The sequence below is a fragment of the Geotrypetes seraphini genome, chromosome 6, assembly GCF_902459505.1.
Source record: "Geotrypetes seraphini chromosome 6, aGeoSer1.1, whole genome shotgun sequence".
NCBI classification, from domain to species: domain Eukaryota; kingdom Metazoa; phylum Chordata; class Amphibia; order Gymnophiona; family Dermophiidae; genus Geotrypetes; species Geotrypetes seraphini.
Window position 1 is genome coordinate 208,641,210 of NC_047089.1, and position 19,809 is coordinate 208,661,018.

A 19,809-nucleotide genomic window follows, 5' to 3' on the forward strand; every position below is an offset into this window, starting at 1 on the left:
ACTAACTACATGGGTCAATGACTGGCTGAGTGGCAGACTTCAGAGGGTGGTAGTTAACGGTACCTTCTCTAAAACATCGGAGGTGACCAGTGGAGTACCGCAGGGCTCAGTCTTGGGCCCGCTCCTTTTCAACATATTCATAGGGGACCTAATTCAGGGGCTTCAAGGTAAGATAACGTTATTCGCTGACGACGCCAAACCTCTTATAATCTTCTTTCCGTTCCCTCGTTGAAAGTTATAGGAATCAGACGACACAACATGTTTTCAATTATGGCCCCTCACTCGTGGAATCTCTTACCTCAATATATTAGAGAAGTTAAAGATCTAGCCTTATTTAAAAAAAACACTAAAAACATTTTTTTTTTTAAAGATGCTTATGATTCTTAGTATTTTAATAATTGATTTTTAACTGAGTAATTTAAACTTCCCTCCTATTTGTTCTTCCCTTATATGTTTCTCTCTCTTTCCTATCTAAACATTGTAATTTCTCCCCTATTTGTCCTCACTACTCTTGTATGTTTCACCCATAACTAATATTTTCTTATATGTATATATTTTTGTATGATAAGTTTTATCGCATAACAAAAGTTAGTTTATATGTTAACACCAGTGTTTTATTTGTATATTTTATGGTATTGTACATCGCCTAGTAATTTAAAATAGGCGATTCATCAAGAACAAATAAACTTGAAACTTGAGCTTGTATGCAATATAGTGAGAGATGGCAATTCACCTGATAGAAACATAGAAACATAGAAAGATGACGGCAGAAAAGGGCTACAGCCCATCAAGTCTGCCCACTCTTCTGACCCACCCCATCAAGTCTGAGTGCTAATGACCCAGATCCTTAGCTCGACCCCCATAGGGATCCCACGTGGATGTCCCATTTATTCTTAAAGTCTAGCACGCTGGAGGCCTTGACCACCTGCACTGGAAGTTTGTTCCAGTGATCTACAACCCTTTCTGTGAAGAAATACTTCCTGGTGTCACCATTAAATTTCCCTCCTCTGAGTTTGAGCGGGTGCCCCCTTGTGACCGAGGGTCCCCTGGGGAAGAATATATCGCTTTCCGCCTCGACACAACCTGTGATGTACTTAAATGTCTCAATCATGTCTCCCCTTTCTCTACGCTCCTCAAGAGTGTAAAACTGTAGTTTGCCCAGTCTTTCTTCGTATGAGAGACTCTTGAGTCCGGAGACCATTCTAGTGGCCATTCGCTGGACAGATTCAGCTCGAAGCACATCTTTTTGGTAGTGTAGTCTCCAAAATTGCACACAGTATTCCAGGTGAGGTCTCACCATGGTTCTGTAAAGCGGCATTATGACTTCAGGTTTGCGGCTGATGAAGCCTCTATTGATACATCCCAACATTTGCCTTGCCTTGGATGAGGCCTGCTCCACTTGTTTGGCAGCCTTCATATCTGCACTGACGATTACTCCCAAGTCCCGTTCTTCTGAAGTCCTAGCTAGTGTTTCCCCATTTAAGGTGTAAGTTTTGCATGGATTTCCGCAGCCGAGATGCATGACCTTACATTTCTTAGCGTTGAAGCCCAGCTGCCATGTCGAGGACCAGTTTTCCAACGTGATCAGATCCTGTGTCATATTATCCTTGAGATTGCTTTCACTTACTATATTACACAGTTTGGCGTCGTCGGCGAACAGTGTTACTTTACCCTGAAGCCCTCGGGTCAAGTCCCTTATGAATATGTTGAAAAGGGATGGTCCCAGGACCGAGCCCTGCGGCACTCCGCTAGTCACTTCCGATGTCTCAGAGAGGGTGCCGTTGACCACCACCCTCTGAAGTCTTCCACTCAGCCAATCGTTGACCCATGCAGTTAGTTTCTCACCTAACCCCATCAACTTCATCTTGTGCAATAGTCTGCGGTGTGGGACACTGTCAAAAGCTTTACTGAAATCCAAGTACACTATGTCCAGAGACTCTCCCGAGTCTAACTTTCCCATCACCCAATCAAAGAAGCTGATTAGATTGGATTGGCATGACCTACCCCTAGTGAATCCATGTTGACAGGGATCCCTTAGGTTCCCCTCGTCCAAAATCGTGTCTAGTTTACCTTTAAGTAAAGTTTCCATGAGTTTACATACTACTGATGTGAGACTTACTGGTCTGTAATTTGCAGCCTCTGCTCTGCAACCTTTTTTGTGCAGAGGAATGACGTTGGCTGTTTTCCAGTCCAGGGGGACTCTCCCCGTACTTAGGGAGAGATTGAAGAGTACTGCTAACGGTTTCGCCAGAACATCGCTTAGCTCTCTGAGCACTCTTGGGTGCAAGTTGTCCGGTCCCATGGCTTTGTTCACCTTAAGTCTTGACAGTTCACTGTAAACATCAGCAGGTGTGAACTCAAAATTCTGAAATGGATCTTCCATGCTTTGCTTCATTTCCAGCCTTGGCCCGTGCCCTGATAGTATGACACAGGAGCTACATTTGTTGGAGCTTTGGTCCTCAACCTGGCAGCTGGGCTTCAATGCTAAGAAATGCAAGATCATGCACCTCGGCAGCAGAAATCCGTGCAGAACTTACACCTTGAATGATGAGACCTTAGCTAGAACTTCAACAGAACGAGACTTGGGCGTGATCATTAGCGCAGACATGAAAACTGCTGATCATGTGGAGAAGGCTTCATCTAAGGCAAGATAGTTGTTAGGCTGCATCCGCAGGAGTTTTGTCAGCCGGAAGCTTGAAGTCATAATGCCATTATACAGAACCATGGTGATACCTCATTTGGAATACTGTGTTCAGTTCTGGAGGCCACACTACCGAAAAGATGTGCTGAGAGTAGAGTCGGTGCAACGGATGGCCACCAGGATGGTCTCGGGGCTCAAGGATCTATCGTACGAGGAAAGGCTGAAAAATTTGCAGCTGTACTCACTCGAGGAATGTAGGGAGAGAGGAGACATGATCGAGACGTTTAAGTATATTATCGCCGTATCGAGATGGAAGAAGAGATTCTCTTTCTCAAAGGACCCTCAGCCACAAGAGGGCATCCGCTCAAACTCAGGGGCGGGAAATTTCACAGCGACACCAGGAAATATTTCTTCACCGAGAGAGTGGTTGATCCTTGGAACGAGCTCCCGGTGCAGGTGATCGAGGCAAACAGCGTGCAAGAATTTAAGAGCAAATGGGATGCTCATGTGGGATCCCTTAGAGGGTTAAGCCAAGGGAACCTTTCACCAGGAGTGGGATCCCTAGGATAGTAGACTTGGGGGTGGGCAGACCTAATGGGCTATGGCCCTTATCTGCCGTCATCTTCTATGTTTCTATGTTTCAAGTTCCAGAGGAGGGCGACGAAAATGATAGGAGGCTTGCGCCAGAAAATGTATGAGGAGAGACTGGAAGCCCTGAATATGTATACCCTAGAGCAGGGGTAGGGAACTCCGGTCCTCAAGAACCACATTCCAGTAGGGTTTTCAGGATTTCCCCAATGAATATGCATTGAAAGCAGTGCATGCAAATAGATCTCATGCATATTCATTGGGGAAATCCTGAAAACCCGACTGGAAATGCGGCTCTCGAGGACCGGAGTTCCCTACCCCTGCTCTAGGGTATACATATTCAGGGCTTCCAGTCTCTTGGGACAGTGCTGTGAACAAGGCTGCCCTGTGAACTTCAATAAGCTAAGTTGCTCTGCATTTCATATTCTGTTCTTTTCACTGGTTTTCAGCATTATATCTGCTTAATTTCTCTCTCCTCCCTGTTTCTTACTTTAAAAAAAAACCCAAAAAAAGCACAAAAAAATAATCCCTTCTCTTTCCTCTGTTAAATCTTATTTCCTCTTCCTCTTCATAGGAATAAGGGTAAGACTTTCTTAACTCTAATTAAATCCTGGTGCCTGTGGCTCAGGGTGACTAAAGTAGGGAAAATCCTGTTATAAATCCTGTGTTTTAGGGTAGCCACTGATTTGTTATAGAACCTGCATTTTTGTTTAAAATAAAGTGTTTTAGGTAGTATAGAGCCTGTATTTCTGACTCTAGTTTTTAGCGTTTGTGTCTGCTGATTAGGTGGAGAAGGGAGGGGCTCTGATTTACTTCTAAGGTTAGCTGTATTATCTTTGGGACAGTGCTGTGAACAAGGCTGCACTGTGAACTTCAATAAGCTAAGTTGCTCTGCATTTCATATTCTGCTCTTTTCACTGGTTTTCAGCATTATATCTGCTTAATTTCTCTTCTCCTCCCTGTTTCTTACTTAAAAAAAACAAAAAAGCACAAAAAAATAATCCCTTCTCTTCCTCTGTTAAATCTTATTTCTTCTTCCTCTTCATAGGAATAAGGGTAAGACTTATAGTCCCACCAACCCCAGGGACCACTTTTCATATATAGAGACCTGAATAATCAGGACTACTCAAATCAAGTCACTTCACAACCAATCAAGATTATCTTTATTCTATGCAATCACTGTGGTGCTTTAAATTCCAAGACATACTGTTTGGAGGCTTAAGGCTTGCCCCATCTGTCTTCAACTTGCTAGTATTAAGGAGGAGCTCTGCAAACTTAAACAGTAATTGAATACAATTAAAGCAGCTTTCATCACTCCACAAAATCATACCAACTTACCACCTCTACCTCAAAGAATAAAACAGCCCAGGAATAAATGGGTCACAGTAGGCTCAGGAAGATTGTGACATGTAACACAGAAACATCCACCTATCACAAATATTAACCTCTACAGAATTCCTTCGCTCCACTAGTGCACTGCGATACTCAAGAAAACAGAAGGGAGGTGGGACTGGAACCAATGAAAGTAACTCAAGCGAACAAGCGCACCCTAAACACAAATAAAAAGGCCAAAAACAGAAAACTATTACTGTTGGGGGATTCCATCTTCAGAGGCATTAACCTTGGAACACAAGGCGAGGAGACCAAAATAGTGAAATGTCTTCCAGGATCCTCAGCTACCAGGAGTTCCAGGCAAATACAGACTATAATTAAGGAAGAAACTAAGGATTTTAACACTGATGTTGTTATCCATCTGGGAACAAATGACCTGGCCAACTCCACACTTGCAGCACAGAAAGCTTTTCGGGAGCTTGGTGAGGGAGTGAAACCTTTGTAAAGACTTTAGCTTTTCTGAAATACTGCCTGCATATGGAAAGGGAGAGCAAAGTAGTGAAAAACACAGAGGACTTTAATAGATGCTCAAAGCCTGGTGTCATCAAGAAGGTTTCAGGTACATAGGAGGATGGGGAAATATATGGAAGGACAAGAAGCTATATTGCACTGATGAGCTACATATTACTACAGGCAGGAAAAAGAAACCTTGCAGAGAAATTTAGACAATATTATTTTCTAGGCATTTAAACTAGAAGGTAGGAGTGGTGTATGTACGAAGGACAATTATAGAGACCACCCCCGGCAAAAAGAAAAGATGTGATAGTAGTAAAGACTGCAACATAAGCAATATCAGCAACTCATTTCTTAGTATTGCAACGGAAAGTGAAACGAAACAAAAATCCATACGAAAAAGGAGATTATCGCTGAAAAAATAGCTGGAAAACAATGACCACAAATGCTCGCAGTCTAAGCAACAAAGTTCATGATCTGCAAGCCCTGATGTTAGAAGCAGATCTAGATATTGTCGCTATCACAGAGACATGGTTCAGTGAATCACATGGATGGGATGCAAACATACCGGGATATAATCTTTTTAGGAAGGATAGAGATAATCAAAAATGTGGAGGAGTAGCTCTCTATGTAAAGATCAATATCCAAGCGACCGAAATGCAAGGGACCTGGGGAGAGGAAGAAGTGATATGGATTGCTCTGAAAAGAGAAGATGGAACTACGTGGGTGTAGTCTACAGACCTCCGACTCAATCGCAGCAAATTGATAAGGATCTGATTGTGGATATCCAAAAGTTTGGAAGGAAAGAAAAGGTTCTGCTGTTGGGAGATTTCAACCTGCCGGATGCGGACTGGAATGTTCCGTCTGCGGAATCGGAAAGAAGTAGGGAGATTGTGGATGCCTTTCAAGAGGCTCTGCTCAGACAAATGGTGACGGAACCCACAAGGGAAAAAGCGATATTGGATCTGGTCCTCACAAATGGAGAGAGTATCTCTAATATTCGAGTGGGTGCTCACCTGAGAAGTAGCGATCCATCAAACGGTTTGGTTTGATATAACGGCTAAAGTGGAGAGCGGCCGCATGATACTTAAAAGTCCTAGATTTCAAACGTACGGACTTTAATGCAATGGGAGAGTACCTGAAGAAAGAGCTGTTAGGATGGAAGGACATAAGAGAAGTGGAAAGACAGTGCTCTAAGCTGAAAGGAGTGATAAAAATGGCTACGGACCTTTTTGTGAAGAAAATCAATAAAAACAAGAGAAAAAAGGAAGCCGATATGGTTCTCCAACCTAGTGGCTGAGAAAATAAAGGCGAAAGAGTTGGCGTTCGTGAAATATAAAAAAACCCAAGAAAAGGAGAGCAGAAAGGACTACAGGGTGAAACTGAAAGAAGCCAAGAGAGAGATACGTCTGGCAAAAGCACAGGCGGAAGAACAAATGGCTAAAAATGTAAAAAAGGGGAGACAAAAATATTTTCAGATAAATTAGTGAAAGGAGGGAAGATGAAAAATGGAATTGCTAGGCTAAAAGATGCTGGGAACCAATATGTGGAAAGTGATGAGGAGAAAGCAAATGTGCTAAACAAATACTTCTGTTCTGTGTTCACAGAAGAAAATCCTGGAGAAGGATACACGAGAAAATGGAGTAGATTCTGCGCCGTTCACGGAGGAGGGTGTTTATGAGCAACTTGAAAAACTGAAGGTGGACAAAGCGATGGGACCAGAACGGAATCCATCCCAGGATACTAAGGGTGCTCAGAGAAGTTCTGACGAGTCCTATTAAAGACTGTTCAACAAATCTCTGGAGACGGGAGTGATTCCTGGGATTGGAGGAGAGCGGAGGTGGTCACTATTCATAAAAGTGGTCACAGGGATGAAGCAGGAAACTACAGGCCGGTGAGCCTCATTTCAGTTGTTGGTAAAATAATGGAAGTTTTGCTGAAAGAAAGGATAGTGTACTTCCTGAATCTAATGGGTTACAGGATCCGAGGCAACATGGCTTTACAAAAGGTAAATCGTGCCAAACGAACCTGATTTAATTTTTGATTGGGTGACCAGAGAGCTGGATCGAGGACATATGCTAGATGTAATTTACTTGGATTTCAGCAAAGCCTTTGATATAGTTCCTCATAGGAGGCTGTTGAACAAACTTGAAGGGCTGAAGTTAGGACCCAAAGTGGTGAACTGGGTCAGAAACTGGCTGTCGGACAGGGGTCAGAAACTGGCTGTCGGACAGACGCCAGAGGGTGGTGGTTAATGGAAGTCGCTCCACTAGAGTCCCTCAGGGATCGGTGCTGGGGCCAATCCTGTTCAATATGTTTGTGAGTGACATTGCTGAAGGGTTATAAGGAAAAGTGTGCCTTTTTGCAGATGATGCCAAGATTTGTAACAGAGTAGACACCGAAGAGGGAGTGGAAAATATGAAAAAGGATCTGCAAAAAGTTAGAGGCATGGTCTAATGCCTGGCAACTAAAATTCAATGCAAAGAACTGCAGAGTAATGCATTTGGGGATTAATAATAGGAAGGAACCGTATATGATGGGAGGAGAGAAGCTGATATGCATGGACGGGGAGAGGGACCTTGCGGTGATAGTGTCCGAAGATCTAAAGGCGAAAAAACAGTGTGACAAGGCAGTGGCTGTTGCCAGAAGGATGCTGGGCTGTATAAAGAGAGGCGTGGTCAGTAGAAGGAAGAACGTGTTGATGCCCCTGTACAGGTCATTGGTAAGGCCCCACTTGGAGTATTGTGTTCAGTTTTGGAGACCGTATCTGGCGAAGAACGTAAGAAGACTTGAGGCGGTCCAGAGGAGGGCGACGAAAATGATAGGAGGCTTGCGCCAGAAGACGTATGAGAAGAGAATGGAAGCCCTGAAATATGTATACCCTAGAGAAAAGGAGAGACAGGGGAGATATGATTCAGACGTTCAAATACTGAAGGGTATTAACGTAGAACAAAATCTTTCCAGAGAAAGGAAAATGGTAAAACCAGAGGGACATAATGTGAGGTTGAGGGGTGGTAGATTCAGGGGCAATGTTAGGAAATTCTACTTTACGGAGAGGGTAGTGGATGCCTGGAATGCACTCCCGAGAGAGGTGGTGGAGAGTAAAACTGTGACTGAGTTCAAGGAAGCGTGGAATGAACACAGGATTTAGAATCGGAAAATAATAATAAATATTGAACTAAGGCCAGTACTGGGCAGACTTGCAAGGTCTTTGTATGTATATGGCCGTTTGGTGGAGGAAGGGCTGGGGAGGGCTTCAATGGTTGGGAGGGGTGTAGATGGGCTGGAGTAAGTCTTAAAAGAGATTTCGGCAGTTGGAACCCAAGCACAGTACAGGGTAAAGCTTTGGATTCTTGCCCAGAAATAGCTAAGGAAGAAAAAAATTAAAAAATTTAAATTGAATCAGGTTGGGCAGACTGGATGGACCATTCAGGTCTTTATCTGCCGTCATCTATTATGTTACTATGTTACTATGGAATACGGCTCTCGAGGACCAGAGTTCCCTACCCTTGCCCTAGAGGAAAGAAGAGACAGGGGAGATATGATTCAGAGACGTTCAAAACACTTGAAGGGTATTAATGTAGAACAAAATCTTTTCCAGAGAAAGGAAAATGGTAAAACCAGAGGACATAATTTGAGGTTGAGGGGTGGTAGATTCAGGGACAATGTTAGGAAATTCTACTTTACGGAGAGGGTGGTGGATGCCTGGAATGCGCTCCCGAGAGAGGTAGTGGAGAGGAAAACGGTGACTGAGTTCAAAGAAGCGTGGGATGAACACAGAGGATCTAGAATCAGAAAATAATATTAAAAATTGAACTAAGGCCAGTACTGGGCAGACTTGCACGGTCTGTGTCTGTATATGGCCATTTGGTGGAGGATGGGCTGGGGAAGGCTTCAATGGCTGGGAGGGTTTAGAGGGGATGGAGTAGGTTTTAATGGAGATTTTGGCAGTTGGAACCCAAGCACAGTACCGGGTAGAGCTTGGGATTCTTGCCCAGAAATAGCTAAGAAGAAAAAATTAAAAAATTTAAATTGAATCAGGTTGGGCAGACTGGATGGACCATTCGGGTCTTTATCTGCCGTCATCTACTATGTTACTATGTTGCTATGATGGACCCAACATGGGCCATGTTTCATCGTACCTGTCTGAGTCAGGGGTCTTATACTAAGTTTTATATAAAAGAATGAATGATGAAAACAAACCTTTAGATGAGAGCAATAAGCAGACACAGGCCTATCTCTCTTCTTCAGCCTCTCTGGCATGTTAAAAAAAACTTTGTAGGTGCATTCTTGGATCTGTTTCATATCATGCTTTCACAAGAAGGTGCACTAAAACACAGCCCGGGTTGGGTCTTTCAATAAATTGAAGTCCATTTTCCTGAAACTTTAAGACCTAATGTGCTTTTTTTCTGAACTTCCTGTATAATTTTATAATACAATAATAAATAAGAATTGGCTAAGCGATCCTTATCCCTGAAAAATTATATGAAAAACTACCAAAATATAAGAAAATAACTAAGGCAACTGGTCACTTATATAAATTATCAGTATAAGTAATAAATAAGAAATAATGACACATGACACTAAAGGACATCAGTATGAGCCTTAAATGGATAACGTACGGTGTATAGGCTCAGGCTATTTTCATAGGTGACCAGCACCAGAACCTCAGTCCTAATGAGAATCGCCTCATACATCATTGAGTCCTTTTAAAGTGACCAGAAGTGCTAAAGTGAAAAAGTGCTAAAAGGAGAAGAAAAAACTTGAAATTCAGGGGAAGGATAATAATAATAATTAACTAATAAAAAAATATCACAATGTGAAAAATCTGTGCTTAAAAAGTTCATAAAAGCTTAAAGTTCATAACATGCTGTAAAATTCATTGTGTAACAGACATAGTACCAAACATCAAAAGCACCACAAAGATCCTAGCACCATGTAATTGAAACGTCCAATAAATATAGCACCACATAATTATAGCCCATCTATTTTGCGTAAGATTGAAACGTCCAATAAATTAGATAGCACCATATCAATATAGCACCATATATTGTAGCACCTAGAAAAATAAGCACCATAAACTCAAACCCGGCGCTTAATGAGTATTTAATCAGTACTTAGCTGAGTTGGAATCAAAAAAACACATTTCGTCTTGCCCAGATGGAGTCACCACTCGACAGAGCCCTGTTTCGGGATCCTTTCGTCAGGAGGCGGGGATACTCTTTCCACAAACATGTGTTTGGAGAGAAACTTTTTATTTTTATTAGTTAATTATTATTATTATCCTTCCCCTGAATTTAAAGTTTTTCTTCTCCTTTTAGCACTTTTTCACTTTAGCACATTCTGGTCACTTTAAAAGGACTCAATGATGTATGAATGCGATTCTCATTAGGGCTGAGGTTCTGGTGCTGGTCACCTATGAGAAATAGCCTGAGCCTATACACCGCACGTTATCCATTTAGGCTCATACTGATGTCCTTTAGTGTCATGTGTCATTATTTCTTATTTATTACTTATACTGATAATTTATATAAGTGACCAGTTGCTTAGTTATTTTCTTATATTTTGGTAGATTTTCATATAATTTTTCAGGGATAAGGATCGCTTAGCCAATTCTTATTTATTATTGTATTGGACAGTATTGGCTATTCTAGTCCTTTCCGGGTTGCAAATTCTTTTTGCTGTTTTGATATAATTTTATAATAGCCATTTTCCATATGTAAAAGATGGCATACATAATGGAAAGTGCATTGTAAAATTACCCAGAACATTTAAAATTAATTATGGATTGTATATATTTAGTAATTTCAATACCGCATTATAGATTGTACTATATAATATATGTATTTCAAACCTATGATTGTTTCAGGGCCATTACTGTATTAAAACTTACAATGGCTATTACTCATGACATAGGACTCACACTAAGGTCTTTAGGTCTCTTGGCTTGTAGGTATATGTTGAAACCATTTTGCTACAGTACTATACAAGGTACTGTACAGTGGTAACAAACAGCTATTCTTATTGCAATATATCTCTGGTAAGTACAGCAGCAATGCTTTCTTGATCAGTGATGATAATAGCTGTGATTCTTATTTTTCTGTATTCTAGGCATGCAATAATGTTGGCCAATGCCACTGTGATATAGGCTGGACTCCTCCAGACTGTTCACACAAAGGGCTAGCTAGAAGACTTGGCGATATGCATACGACTCCCATTTATGGTAATAACTAGAAAATACTCTTTCCTCTCAGTTTCTTTTATAATTTTCATTTTACTGTATTGTTATATCATTCTTCCTCTTCCAAATAACCTGTCCTCAAATCAGCACCGCTCCTAATATTCCATCTATATAAAAGACTAAAGGGATCAGTGGAACTTGATTGTGAAAAATAACTAAAAATATAAGGTTTATTTTCTGTCAGTAAGTAGGCTTGGAGCGCGTGCCTCCTGTGAGGTGCCTGAATTGCGTGCTTCTTGTTCAGCATTCAAGCTCACTGACAGGCAGGGCAGTGGCTGCTGCTGCTATGTTGCTGCCTATCCCCGTGTCTGCCAGGCTCATGAAACTGAAGGTCACAGCACTGGTGGTTTGGGGCAGATCCCAATTTGCAGCACTGTATTCTACGACAGCTGATCTGAAAAATATGATGAGGCAGAAAGCAGGGTGGTTTAGGAGCAGCCACGGCAGCAGGGAGCAAAGAGAGAAACTGCTTCTGAGGGGTAGGAGAATCGGCAGGGACATGAGTGACTGGTCCCCAGCAGTCGCTTTTTTTGGGATCAGCCAACCCAGTCAGTGTGCCTGAAAATGTTTAGTGAATCGTTGCCTTCCTACATTTGCATGCGCGGATCGGATCAGGAGTAAGGTTAGTGAATTGGGTTGGGGGTCGCAAAATGGTCGGGACACAATCGGTGTCCTTAGTGAATCTAGATCTAACTTGCATGGTTAGATTAGCTTTCGAAGGTAGTCCTTCAGATCAGAGATAAGCAAATGAAGACAGCTATCAGTATATAAGTGTAAAACATGAAAGTATTCAAATGACAATCTTACAGGAAGAGGGAGGAGAGTGTTGGGGGACAGGGAGATAAGGAAGGGTGATATGAAGGTGTCAGAGCAGTAAAAATTATGTTTCGTAATGGGAGAGAAAGCCAATATCTATTGTTAAATCCTGTCTGGTGGATTTCAGAATGTTTTATCATTTTGATCTCAAAGGTCTTGCATTCCTGGATTGTCTTAAAATTTCCTTTTAATGTTCTCACCATAAATTCATTGATGCAGTGTTCTGGTTTTCTGAAATGTTATTCCACAGAGGTGATATCCTGGTTGGCATTGCAATTTTTAATTTCCAAATCACTAACAATAGCTCTCAAAGTTCATCTACTGTAGTTTTTGTATATTTGATGTTTGTCCTTGCATGTATAGGTAAGAATTTAGAATATAAGACCTTGTGACCCAGATTCTGTATAGGACGCCTGGGATGGACGTCCTATACAGAATTGGGCCTACGCCCTCCCAAAATAAACCTAATTTTGTAACTGACGTCCATGTTACATATGCCAGTTACAGAACTGGGATCTCCATGCTGCGATAAGTATAGTGGCCGCAGCTGCTAGTCCTCCCACCCTCCCCAAATGATCGCGGCAGGAGGGAACTCAACCGCTCCTACCCTGAAGCCCTCCCACCCCCCCCATGTACGATCATGGCAGGAGGGAGCCCAACCCCTCCTGCTCGAAAACTGCCCACCCCCCACGTACAATCACCGGCAGGAGGGTGCCCAATCCCTCCTGCCAGACCCCCCTAACGAACTCCCCTGCCCGAACCTCCCCCTGAAACCCCCAACTCCCCTCCTCGGACCCCCCAATGAAATCCCCAACCCCTATGCTCAGAACCCCCCCCCCACACACACACACACAGCTTACTTATAAAGAAGGCCTGTATTTTTAATTCTTCAAGGATAAGCAGACTGACCAAATTACATTACATTATATTACATTACATTAGGGATTTCTATTCTGCCATTACCTTGCAGTTCAAGGCGGATTACAAAAGAATTATCCAAGATGTATTACAACAAGAACTTACAAAAAAAAAAAAAAATTCACATTGTAAAGTAAAAACTAGTCCAAGTAAGTAATTACTGTTAATTTAATTTCACTCAATAACATATTACAAACTATTGAAGGAAATGTTTAAGTAGTAATCTTTAAATTAATGAAGTTAGGTATTGAATAGTCTGTTTAAAGATAGCTTATTATAATAGTTGTTAATTTTTCCCCCTAGATAATTCTAAGAGGAACTGGCTGCTGGTGGGTGTTGGACTCCTTGTTCTTCACATAGCTATTATAATAATTGCTATTATAATAAAAAGGAGGCAAAGTACAGAAAATAATGAAAGGCAGGACTCACAAGCTTATGAGTAAGTATTTTCCATTTGTGAAATAACTTCAGATCAATATTTAGCATGGTTTTAGCAGGCAAGAGAGACTTTTGCCCTCTTAAACCACAATGAGTGGGTCAGCCATAGATTTTTAGAGAAAACCAAAAAAACTCTGTGGAGTGATGATGTTCCCAAATGGACTTTATTTGAAAGTATCAAAGTTCCAAAGGTACACTAAAATCATCCACATAAAATAATTCCATCCACATAAAAGTAAATCATCCACATAAGAGCCTTAAAGGACCTAGTCCGCTAGGAATACAGGACCCAACACGGTCTGCGTTTCGACAAAAAGTCTTCTTCAGGGGTCCCTGGGGGTCCTATAAAGGTGAGTACGTGGGAAACAATTGTGTGGTGAACCGGAAGTGAGACACTGCTTGCATTTGCAACAATTGTTTCCCATGTACTAGGTCCTTTAAGGCTCTTATGTGGATGATTTACTTTTATGTGGATGATTTTAGTGTACCTTTGGAACTTTGATACTTTCAAATAAAGTCCATTTGGGAACATCGTCACTCCACAGAGTTTTTTTGGTTTTCTCTGGATTTTTTTCTTTGTGGATATTTTGGGGTCAATTCCTTTTGTTTATAGATTTTTAGAGGCAATTAATTGGATTGTGCCACTCGGTATCGATTCTGGCTGCCATGACATTTTCTGATTAGTGTCAGGGCAGAGCTGGCATTTAACTGACTTACAATATTCAGTCCATTAACTTGTTAAGTGTAACCAGTTAGGACAGCAAAAAGGCTGTGCTAAGTTTATCTACCAAGATAATTGGGCATCAATCTGATTCTATACAGTGCATAGCACCACACTAGTCATTGCTGATTTTTAGGCAACCTATATAGAATCAGGCCCTATACTACTATTGCTATTTATTTCTATAGCATTGCTAGATATACACAGCACTGTACATTAAAACATTCAAGATGTTCTACTGAGTCCCTGCTCAGTAGAATTTACAACTAATCATAGACAAACAGGACACACAGCTTGGTGCTACTACGCACAAGTTTCAACGTTTAATTCAATCTGTTTTAATAGCTTTGTGAAGGTATGAATAATGTACACTCAGCATGCAACGTTGCATTAAAATACTTGTTTCCTAAATTAATACAGAACAGAGAATGGTGGGCAGCCACAAACCACAAGCCAAAGTGAACAAACTTCAGCATTCTCAAGTAACCCTTCTGCATAGAACTACATATGGGCTGTAAGTAGCAAACCTTACGGGTTTTTTGGAAGACTCACAAGATACTACTTTGACTAGAGCAACATTACTAGTAAAATGTTTAAATGAGTCTGATAAAACACTGATTTTAAAAACTTATTTTCAGAATAAAAATAAGAAGTTCTGTGGGGACAATTTCTTAGTGTTTCCAGATGTTGCCAAGGCAACCCAGTTTAAAAGGAAGGCATTTCTGGTATTAAAACCTCGAGCCTTGCCAATTGAAGCATCTTTTTATTTAAAGTTTCCCTGTAAATGTTTGATTAGACATCAGGATAAAGATTACATCTTTTGGGATCCTTTACAGCTAGAGCAACTTTTATGAGTTCAAGAAACTCATAAATCATAAACTGACAACTACTGCTTTTTTGGAGTTAATTGAAAGATATCAGTAAGAATGGAGAATTCTGTTATTTGAAAGATTATTTAATTAAGATTTATTACTATATGAATTTCTTAAATTACTAAAATTTTCTTTTGATATATGATGCTAATCCCCCTAAATGTGGGCCTGATAGAAATTACGATGTTATAAATGATGTAATGGATATATTATGTTTTGTTTAAATTTCCATTTCCTATACTCTGTATAATGAATAATTTTTTGAAAAAAAAAAAAAAATAGGGTCTGAGGGACTTCATCCCTGTCAGTTTTGAGGTAAAATGAGGTGTTTTGAAGAAGTTGAAGAACTTAGGAAAAAAATCTGGAAATCCAAAATGGCCATCATGGCAGCGTTTTACCTTCAAAAACTTCTTCAAAATGCTTCAGAACTGACCCCCCAATTTTTTTTTATTGGATTTTAGAGGAGGGGGACCAAAGACCTAACTGTAAAAACAGTCAAACGCAATTTTCAAGACCTACCAGATTTTTCCCATAGGCTGTCAGACTATGTGCTGGGGAAATGGTGCTGCAGCCTGTTTCAGCTCCTTTAAAGTATATATGGATATGAAGAGGTTCTCTTCCTCAAGCTGCTACACTGAGATCTGAAGCCTGCCAGTTAGACCTTAGTTGGACTGATCCTCAACTCCCTGGGCCTCCACCAACATAGTAAAAAAGAGTGGAGGCGATGCTGCACTGTGAGCTCCCTGAAGAAACGTTATTGATGATTGTGGTCAAGCTCCTGAGCAAGCAATTAGGGTTCGGAATCCTGAGCTCCACAAATCTTCAGCAGGCTGACTGTACAGGTCCCCAAATGATACATCTGTCAGCTGCAGACATAAACGTCTGCTTCCCTCCAAGCAGGCAAAGCAATCCCTTTAAGTCATGCAAAAAAATACACGAACAAGCTGAAAAACACTTCAAAACAATAAAGAAATAAACGGAGCAGATCAGAAAGACACCTTCATGCTCCCCTGCACAAGGAAGAACTGAAAGGGGCAGCTAGTGGCGTACCAAGGATATGCGACACCCAGGGCCGATCAATTTTTAAATCACACCCCCTATAAAAAATAATTTTTGTAATTTTATTTATTTAGTTAGTTTTGGGTTTTTTTTATATTCTTTATTCATTTTCATATTTTAAATTACAACAAATTAATACACAATATCACTTTTATATCTACCACATAAAGTTCTAAAAATATTTTTGTCCCCTCCCCCCACCCCCCCACCCTTCAAGTACTTTCCAATCACCTTATACACATTATATACCATATTATAACATATTTTGTAAAATTGTTTCCATAACCCACCCCTCCAGTTGTGCCATAAAGAAGATGAAAAAGAAAAGAAGAAGAGAAAACCTGATGATCATTCACTACAATATTTTGTCAATGGCCCCCATATTTTTATAAATTTAGTATATGTCCTTCTTTGTATTACTATTGCTCATTCCATTTTGAATATATGACAAATTGTATTCCACCAAAATGTATAATTAAGGTTACTATGATTCTTCCAGTTGTTGGTTATATGCTGAATGGCAACCCCTGCCATGACTAATAAAAGCTTGTTATTCTCTGGTGAAAATTTAGTTAGTTTTATATCCCATTCACCCCAGAAAGCTCAGAACGAGTTACAGTTTAACATTCACAGTGTTACAATATAACATAACATAAGGTTACAACCTCTCCAACCCCATGCCTGCGCCTAGCTCACGCTTGCTGTCTTAACACCAGCTCTAGCAAGCTACACATTTCAAATTTGACATATTGTAATTACAGAATAGAAAATAAAATTATTTTTACAACCTTTTGTTTTCTGGTCATTTTATTATTCAAATTTATCATGTTGGTTCCAGGCTCTGGTTTCTGTTTGTCTTCTGTTAACTTACTCACCATGGTTTCCTGCCCATTTGACATTCTCTTCTTTCTCCGTGTTCACCTTCCCTTCCACTGCCATATCCAACATTTCTGTTCTTTCCCACTGTATACCATCTCTCTCTCCTTCCATTCTATGTCCAACATTTCTCCTCTCTTCTCCAAGCATGTCTCCCTCCCTCTACCATATGCAGGATTTCTTCCTCTCACCCCTTTCTAACTCTTGTTGCATCTCCCTTCCTCTTCTCCAGCTCATGTCCAACAATTCTTCCTCTCTCCCCTCTCCCCATGTGCAGCAGCTTTCTATCCTTCCCTCCTATCCCCCTGTGTAGCAGTTTTCCATCCCTCCCTCCCATCCCCCTTTGCAGCACCTGCAGACACGACTGACCCTCCTTCCCTCCACTGTGAAATTTTTTGCAGCCTGCTCTGCCGGGGATTCTCTCTGCCACATCATCAGTCAGTGATGCAGTAGAGGGAAGGTCCCAGCAGGCCGCAAGAAGCCTGTTCAGAATGTTCTCTCATTGTAGGCAGCCTTAACTCGCTGCTCTGCTGGCATCGGACCTTCCTCCTGCTTCCACGAAGGCAGGACTCAGGGGAGAGGAAGACCCAACACTGGTAGAGCAGTGAAGTTCCAGGACCATGATGCCATCCCTGGGTTTAACCACCCACACCTGCCCCTCCCCTCATAGTACACCACTGGGGGCAGCAGAGACTGTGGATTATCCTACGGTTCAGCATACCATCCCTATTGCATTTGAAGAGGTCATTATTACATTCAAAGCATCAAGAAAGAAGTTCATGTGGAGTACAAAAGAGGTAGTTCAATAAAGGGGGGTGCCTATTAAGCGTCTATTCTATAAAGGAAAAAAATTGCCTATTCTCCTTTATAGAATACTAGCGTAGGTCAAATACATGCCTATAGTTTATGCACAAGCACTTGCATTAGCTATAGAGTTAGTGTAAATATATGCACCTAGATGGCTAGAATATGCATATAAATTAAAGTACTACAGTAGAGCCTTAATTACCCAACATAAGTGGGGACTGATGGTTGTCAAATAACTGAAATGTTGGATAATACAGATACTCTACACATACTGAATTCCTCCCTACTCCACCACACTTAGCTTATCCCTCCCTCCATCCTTTCCCCATGAACAGCAGCAGCCCCCTTCCCAGACTTCCCCCTCCTATGCCTCCCCATCCACCCAAATGTAGACTGTATTGGTTGCCATTAAAGTGTGGTTCGTTTGAAGACCTGGCCTTCTCTGCTGTTTTCTTTGGACTGATTGGGTTTTGTGCAGAGTGGACTTTTTGCTGTTGTTTTCTATTGATATGGATAGGCCATTTGGTCTTTACCTGCCTTCATTTTTCTGTTTCTATTTGGTCAAGCAATATTGACCAACCTACCTTTATGATATATGCATCCCTCATTTTGTCATCTAATGGGAGCTGCTAATCAACCATGGACAACTTATCTATACAATTGGGTGGCCCTGAATTTGGGAGTCACTCATGTGTTTGATTGTATCCTGCTTGTTGACTGAGAAAATAAAGTTGCAACAGATGATTTCTGTAGACAGCAGGATTAATCAGGCACAGAAACCTTCCCAGTTTCCCAAGAGTTAGATTATTCCTTAAACTGTGGAATTAATTTAGGGGACTGAAGAGACTGCTGCTCTTGGGAAATCCAGGCCCATTAGACCCACCCCAGGCCCGCCCAGTTCCACCCATCCCCGCCCCATCACACCACAGTCACGCCCCCAATCCCACCCTAGCCACGCCCCAGCCCCACCCCCACCCCCTGCTCTGATCAGGCAGGAGGGCATCCATGCATGCGACGCGATAAAGTCACGCGCGTGCACATGAGGTCATCACATTGCCCTCCTGCCCGTGGCAATTTTAAGGGAGGCTTTTTAAAATCTAGACAAAGTGCCAGATTTTTAAAAAAACATCCAGGTCCCTGGACATGTCCTGAAAAGGAGGACATGTCCAGGGAAGTCTGGACATCTGGTAACCCTAGGAAGAGTTGCATATGCTCAGAACTTTATACTGATTCTGAGTTCTGGAAGAGCCTTATGATATCACCACCAATTTGAGTGCTTGATTAATCCTGCTGCCTATGGAGAACGCCTGTCATAAGTAATCAACTTTGCTTTATTACACTTTTGAAGAGTTTAAATAAAAATGGAATTTTCCTAATTTTCACTTCTATTAATTTCTCCAGGCAAGATACTATATCACATCTTTGGATACCAGGAATGTTGAACATTAAAAGAACATCTTTTAGAAACCATTAATAAGCAAAAATTAAATTATCAACCTAGGATCTACTTTGAAGAGAGAAGTGTGCAGATACTCTCCTGACTATATTAACAGGCACGGGCTGTGGATTTAAACAAGAAGATGGATATATAACATATGATAATAGCATTTAAAGATATATATATATACACACACACACACACAATGTTTACAGTTGCTAATGTTTAAAGTGTTGCAGAGGATATATAGCACAAGGGAAATGGAGTATACATTGAATGTGTGAGCTTTGCATTAAATGCATCTTTTCAGCTTTGCATTTCCTAATTTTAGATATTTCTGTTTTCAGTGGGATAGTTGAAGAATTTACATTTTTCATACTTAATTTGCAGTATTTTGTTGTATTTTTGTATTTTGCATCTACTGTTTTGTTGAATTCATGTTGTTTTTTTGCCTTAATTAGGCAATGTTAAATTTTTAAAAAACAAATAAATAAAACTCATATGGATACAGTATATTAGTACATTTGTCTATAGCAGTGTTTCTCAACC

At 41.0% G+C, this 19,809-nt stretch overlaps 1 protein-coding gene across 3 annotated transcripts in view; it reads left to right on the forward strand.

Moving 5' to 3' along the window:
- Positions 1-19,524, forward strand: part of LOC117362008 (disintegrin and metalloproteinase domain-containing protein 9-like) — a 237,154-nt gene extending 217,630 nt beyond the window's left edge. For all 3 annotated transcript variants that reach the window (XM_033947712.1, XM_033947713.1, XM_033947714.1), the window contains 4 exons: positions 11,186-11,297; positions 13,353-13,488; positions 14,629-14,722; positions 19,224-19,524. In XM_033947712.1, the coding sequence (XP_033803603.1) occupies positions 11,186-11,297; positions 13,353-13,488; positions 14,629-14,707 (327 nt within the window). In that variant the 3' untranslated portion in view covers positions 14,708-14,722; positions 19,224-19,524. The remainder of the gene's footprint in view (positions 1-11,185; positions 11,298-13,352; positions 13,489-14,628; positions 14,723-19,223) is intronic.
- Positions 19,525-19,809: the final 285 nt, after the last annotated feature.